This window comes from Lepus europaeus, chromosome 7 (genome assembly GCF_033115175.1).
Source record: "Lepus europaeus isolate LE1 chromosome 7, mLepTim1.pri, whole genome shotgun sequence".
NCBI lineage: Eukaryota > Metazoa > Chordata > Mammalia > Lagomorpha > Leporidae > Lepus > Lepus europaeus.
Genome location: NC_084833.1, coordinates 78,859,570 through 78,866,705, shown reverse-complemented (window position 1 = coordinate 78,866,705; position 7,136 = coordinate 78,859,570). Strand labels below are relative to the sequence as shown.

General features: G+C 36.9%; 1 protein-coding gene across 3 annotated transcripts in view; it reads right to left on the bottom strand.

Annotated features, from left to right (window-relative positions):
* Nucleotides 1-1,078: 1,078 nt before the first annotated feature.
* NAALAD2 (N-acetylated alpha-linked acidic dipeptidase 2) overlaps nt 1,079-7,136 on the bottom strand; it is a 55,463-nt gene continuing 49,405 nt past the window's right edge. For 2 of the 3 annotated variants that reach the window (XM_062196854.1, XM_062196856.1), the window contains exon 19: nt 1,079-5,530. In XM_062196854.1, the coding sequence (XP_062052838.1) occupies nt 5,341-5,530 (190 nt within the window). In that variant the 3' untranslated portion in view covers nt 1,079-5,340. The remainder of the gene's footprint in view (nt 5,531-7,136) is intronic. The other variant, XM_062196855.1, reaches the window with a different exon arrangement.

Below are 7,136 nucleotides of genomic sequence, written 5' to 3'. Positions count from 1 at the left end.
GACCAGATTATATTTAGTCATTATGTCTCTTGGGCTGCTCTTGGTATTGGGGCAGTTTGTCAGACCAATCATTATCTGTAATCAGGGAAAGAAAAACCACAGAGCTGAAGTGCAATTCTCCCATTGTATCAAGGACAGACTATAAACATGAATTGTCATTTTGATCAGCTGCCTTACAGTAGTGTTTGTTTTTTCATTGCAAAGGTAGTTGCCCCAACCCTCTTCCACTGTTTGGAAGGAAATCAGTATATGCAGCTCATATTTAGAAGTGGGGTGGGGAGAAGAGACAGACAACAGTAGCATACTCCATTTCCTTGGGAATTTTCTACACAGGGTATTTGTCTCTTCCCCATTCACATAATTATTTACATTAATATGGACTCATGGATATTTATGGTTTGATATAATCCAGTATTACTTTGTTATGGTGTTCAAATTGTTATTGTGGCCTTATTAACTCCTATTTTCCTTGTGTCAGATTTTTTTGTATGTTTTTTTTCAGTGTTTTGTATTCAGCACTTATTTTCTGGTATTTCAAGATGTTTGAAGCATATTTAGTTTATTTACTGCCCAAATTCTAGAATCAGTCATTTCTCCAAAGATATCTGGTTTCTTTCATGGGAAAACAGTATTGGAAACCAGTATCTGGGTATTTATTGCTAGTGGGGTGTCTTTGGTTATAGGTACTCTATTTTATAACAAGGAAGTACATGTGTAGAGACTAACTTGTATGTATGTGTATATGTGTATATATACACACACACCTATATTTCATATGTACCGAAGTATATGTTAGGCTAACCATGAGTTCATACGTTTCCAATTCTAACTCATTACCACATAAATGATTCCAGCCTCTTCCTTCATCTCTTGAACTTCTCACTACAGTGAAAAATCTGGTTCCCAGTTTCTGCTATCCATTTCCTTAGTTATCTAGTTCCAGTATACATATCTAGCTTTTTCAGAGTTGTTTACCCAGGTCCCTATGAGAAAAACTTTACCAAGTACAGCACTGTGTATGTGTATGGGTTGGAGGAGTGCATGCATAAATGTGAGTGTATTTCAAAATGTCCACAGAAAAAGGAATTAGAAGTTTATTTTGATGCAAAAAAATTTGGGGGGAAATCCATGTATAGCATTTTCATTCATTTTCCACAAATTTTTGAGGGATCTCATTACATAATTTTTTAACATTCTTAAAAATAATTTCTAAACTCCTACAGACATAGTTAAGCACCTCCCCCACACACCTCTTTCATGTATTTGTAATAGAGCTTGCATTTTATTTTAGAAAGATCAGTTTGAAGGAAAGAAACAATTGGAGGTGTGTAACAAGACCAGTTAGGATGAAATATAGCAGAAGCAGTAGGTAGAGGAGATTAAATTCAGAAACCTTGGATCTTGAAATGAAAGGAATTATGAACTGAAGAGTAAAATCTTGGATAACTCCCATGTTTTGGAATAGAGGGAGAGTCTAAACAAAAGTAGGGAATTTAGACAAAGGTTTCAGAGACCATGTTTTTCTCTAGAAACTGCTGAGTCCAACACATTACAATTACATCCGCTTGAAGTCTTCCAAGGCTATTGGTAAGATCAGAAGCTTTCACTGAGGTTTTGCCTGGCTCTTAGGATTTGGAAGTCATAAGTAGACAGGCCATGTGATGCATCTAATACATCGCTTCGCTAACTTGGAGGATGCAATCATTCTGAACTTCTTTGAGGGCATATTGACTTAATTAAAAAACAATGAGAAGCCCTGCCTTTGAGTATGCTACAGTAGGAATACACAGGCTTGGAAATGAATAAATATAATAAAAGATTATTTGGGCACACATAGTAAACATTCACAGTGTGCCACCAAAATCATCTATAATGGATCTTAAGTATGAAAGAAAAATTATTCTTTAGAAGAATGGGAAAGGACACCTGTGTGGGTGTGACACAGACTTCAATTTTAATTCTTAGAATATCAATGATAAAACACTTTAGGCAGACATGCTGTATTTTAAGGTAGATGAAGTGTGAAAGTTGTCAACTTAAATTTCAATTCTTTAGACTGATCATAATTGAGATTGTTGCAATTACAATTTTATGAATAACCTTACAAGATTACATGGGTGGAGTTTGCATTGGGACACTTGCATCCATTTTGGAGTGCCTAGGTTTCGGTCAGAGCTCCTATCCCAATCCCGATTCTTGTTTTTTGTTACCATGTACCTTGGGAGACAAGCTGATGGCTCAAGTAAGGTAAGACCCATAAAAAGATTGATCCCAGACTGCCTACTTTATATTAGAGGCCAACCTGGACTGTTTTTGATACCTTAAAGATCCCTTCAGGTCCTCCCAATACACCACCTAAATTATAACTGGAAAAGACTGCATAGGGAAACAAATTTAAGGGGGTTAGGGAGACTGAAGCAAATGACAGGATAATAAAATCCGAATTATAAGATACTTAGGTGGAATTCTAGTCCAATTTTTTTAGGCAGTAATTTGAAACTTTCAGGAAAAGTGTGTAATCACAGGACTTTTACAATACACTTATTAAGAGGACATTCCAAAAAATCCTGTTTGTGATTGAGGTTTGGGAATTTAGGAGGCATTATTTGTAAGAAATAGTTTGAAGTTGTAGACAGTAATAACAAATTTTGAGGCACAATTAAAATATGACAAGCACTTTCCCTAGTGCTTCATGATGGCTTTAATTACTCTTCAGAAATTCCATGGTTGTGCTGTATATTGTTACCTGTTTTCTGAGGCAAAGGAAAGTTGCACTGTTTGCCTCAGGTCATAGCAAATGGTAACGGTTACTTTTAAGTATATGCTCTCAAATGAAGTGCTTTTGCAAGTATACTATGGCACCAAAATTAAATCCTTAGAATTGAGAAAACAGGAACTGTCACTGTGGTGTAGTGTGTGAAGCCACTGCCTGCAGTGCCGGCATCCCATATGGGCGCCAGTTCGAGTCTCAGCTGCTCTACTTCCGATCCAGCTCTCCTACAGTCTGGGAAAAGAGTAGAAGATGGTCCAAATTCTTGGGTCACTTCACCCCTGTGGGAGACTCAGAAGAAGCTCCTGGTTCCTGGCTTCGGATTGGCACAGTTCTGGCCATTGTGGCCATTTGGGGAGTGAACCATCAGATGGAAGACAGACTCTCTCTCTGCCTGTCTGTGATTCTGACTTTCAAATCTTTTAAAAAAAGAATTGAGAAAAATTATTTTCATAGTCTAATTTTATACATGTCATACATTCATTTATACTTAATAAATAGAATACAAATTAAGAATACTCTTCTCTTTAAGCAAAAGAAGAACTCATTTTTGAGAGAGAGAGATCTCATGTGCTGGTTCACTTCACAAAAGCCTACAATAGCCAGATCTGGAGCAGGCAAAAGTCAGGAGTCTAAAAGTCAGCCAGGTCTCCCATGTAGGTGACAGAGACCCAACTACTTGAGCCATCACCTCCCCCATAGGGTGCCCATTTGCGGAAGCTGGAAGCCAGAACTTAAAACCCAGGTACTTCAATATGGAATGTTGGTGTCCTAAGTAGCATCTTACTACTACTAGTACCCACTCCTGTGTTTAAAATGTATCTAGATGACTCAAGGTCATTATTGTGCATACTGTATATTTTATTTTGGAAAATCAGTAAAGTATCTTCTAGTAGTATTGAGATGTGTTGGAAATTTTTGTTCCTCAGCTAATTGCTACTCTTTAAAACATTTTTATTTCCTGGTTTTTTTTTTTTTTTTTTTTTAAATCATGGAAGACAGAGAAAGAGAAAGCTGTCTGCGGGTTCACTCCCCAAATGCTTACAACAGCCAGAGCTGGGCCAGGTTGAAACCAGGAGCTTCATGGGTAGCAGGACCCCAACTACTTGAGCCGTCCCCTACTATTTCCCAGGATTTGCATCAGCAGAAAGCTGGAATCAATAGCAGAACCTAGCGGCAGGCACCGTGGCTCACTTGGTTAATCCACCTCTGCGGCGCTGGCATCCCATTTGGGTGCCGGGTTCTAGTCCCGCTTGCTCCTCTTCCAGTCCAGCTCTCTGCTGTGGCCCGGGAGGGCAGTGGAAGATGGCCCAGGTGCTTGAGCCCCTGCACCTGCATGGGAGACCAGGAGGAGGTGCCTGGTTTCTGGCTTCGGATTGGCACAGCGCTGGCCTTGGCAGCCACTTGGGGGCTGAACCAACGGAAAGAAGACCTTTCTCTCTGTCTCCCTCACTGTCTGTAGCTCTACCTGTAAAAAAAAAAAAAAAATAGCAGAAGCTCAAGCCCAGGCACTGTGATAGAAGATTACAGACATCTTAAATGACATCTTAAAACTAAGCAATATGCCTGTCCCAATTGATTTTTTCTTCTGAGCATTTATACTACATCAAACTAAGCAATATGCCTGTCCCAATTGATTTTTTCTTCTGAGCATTTATACTACATCATTTTCTAAAAGTGTGCTATTCCAGTTTTTTAGATGGACTTTTGTATATTGTTTGTCTTTTGTAATCAGATTTACTGGGGCCTAGTTTTCCTGCAATAAAATGTACACATACATTTTAAGTATGAGCCGGTTCGACAAATGTATATGCCTGTGTATCCACCACTCAGCTTAAGACACCAAAAAAAAAAAAAAAAAAAGTTTCCTCAAGCTTCTTTGCAGCCATCCTCCTCTACTGACCACCTGTCTAGGCAACCACTGATCTAAGTACCAACAGAATACTATAGTTGTGCCACTTCTTTATATAACTAGATTTATATGCTGTGTACTCACTTGTGTCTGGCTTCTTTCCCTCAATCACAGCTGCCAGTAATATCGCAACTATTAACAGTTATTTCATTTGTATTGCTGATTATTATTCCACTGCAGATATATCACAGTTTATTCATTTATCTGATGATGCACATTTGGGTTGTTCCTACCATACGGTCAAGAAGGTTTTTTTTCCTTCTTGAGTAGACACCTACAATTGGAACTTTGTAGTCATATTTAACTTAAGAAGCTATCAAACTGTTTTCCAGCATTTAAAATGGTTATACCACTTTACATTCCCACTAGCGATTTCTGAGAATTCAAATTCCTTGTCATTAATTTCAGTTAAATTTCTGTTATTTTTTTTCCTGCCACATAACAGGGGCTTTTTGTTTTGTTAGACCAACACTTTTGTAATATAGTTATGAATATTTAAAGAGCCAAAAAGCTCTTTGCAGATGAACAAGATAGAAATCTAAAGTCAAAACGTGACATGTAAAGCAAGATTTTTGAACACTGGCTTCACGAGTTATTAAAAAGATGAATTTTATCTTCAGCAACACCTTTAATGGCTAGCCACTTGGCTAAGATCTTCTTATAATACTTCTTTGAGAGTTCCTGCTGCTGCTTGAATTGTGAAAGATGCAATAGAAATATGTTTTTTTACTTCTGTCCAGGCCAAATGAGGGTCTGCTTTATTTTCAATGTCAAACATAGCATCATAGATCCCAGGAAATGATTCTCCAGCATATTTGTTGTGACTACTTGGAGCAAAGATGATGTGCCTAGGAGAAAAGCCCACACACAAAAGTAAATTGAATACATGTATGTATATATATTCATGGAATGAATATATATATATATATATATATATACACACACACACACTTCCTTTTTACACCATATACCCTATCATTATGTTATTTGTTTCTACTGACTTTCACACAAGTTGTATGAAGCAGTTGTTGAACTGCTTGGGCATCCACAAACATGTTTGCTTTACGGATATTCTTAATAAGTGAGAAGGCAGAATTTTGTTGCATTTTTTTAGAGAATGCCATGGCAGTTGTTCCTGATACTTTTCAGACATTAAAAAGGAATTAAAAAGTATTCCAAAAATATAAATGATAGGATGATGAGTCACATTCCACAAAGGTAAAGTAGTTATATATGGTTTGCCCACAAAGACACTCAATTTCTCACCTAGAAGGAAAGTTTATTATTGCTTTACTATTTATCACATAACTAGTTCAAAAGATGCAGTTACTTTCCTCAAGTGTATGGAAGTTTGCCTTTTTTGAGAGGGACTTTTTAGTTTTTAAGATTCTATTTGAAAGGCAGAGTGACAGAGTTCTTCCATCTGCTGGTTCATTCCCCAAATGCTGGCAACAGCAGGGATTGGGCTGTGTTTTCAAATCAAAATACTGTATTTACCTTGTAACCATGTTCTGATTGTTGAACCTCCCTTTACCTGTTCCCTCATCTTAAAAATGACGGTGATACTATTACTATACTCAAAGAATCAAACTATGGAAAGCAGTCAGTATAACTTAGCATTTAATGAATATTAGCTATTATTCTGAGCCTAAACCCTTTCCATAATTCCCTCAAGGAAGAAGTAGGCAGTTAGCTAAAAGAAATGGTCAATCAGTGGGCAATGCTGAGGCAGTTCAAATTCCCTTTAATGAATGGTGAACCCAAGTCGCTATTCTAGCCCCATAATAATTCCAGCCCTAGTCTAGTTAGTTTCAAGTCTACCATGATATAATTCTCACCTTCCACAATGAACATTTCTGGCTTTGCAACAGGTAACTACTATAGCAGACTACCAAATACAAATGACACTCCCTAGTCCTATTTTTGCCAGCCTTTCCCTCAGAACATCACTGATGAGTTAGAATGTAAATAATTACATAAAGTATTTCTACATAATGACAAATATTATTTCCTTTTATAACTGACTATTTAATAGTTGCTGTTCTACATCAAGTATATCCCATGAAGTAAAGATGAAATACAACATTGTGTAGTAGCACTGAGCACTGGGTTTGGAAGCAGTTGCCTGGCTCAGACACTGATGCTGCTGTTTACTCTGTGTATCTTTGGGAAAGTTACTTAATCTTGCAGTGTCAGTTTTCCTATAAGTGAATTAATGAAAAAAAACCTATGTCTCAAAGATTGTTGTGGAGATTCAGGTCTTTATGAATCTATACATAATATATACATATATATAAACAGATGCAAATCACATGTATAAAGTTACATGTAAATTATAAATATACATGAGTGATTAGATATGTTAAATATATACACATAATATGTGTATGTAAATATAAATGCTTTAAAATTTAACACTATTAACAAGGATTTTTCTTTGAAAAGAATAATAGA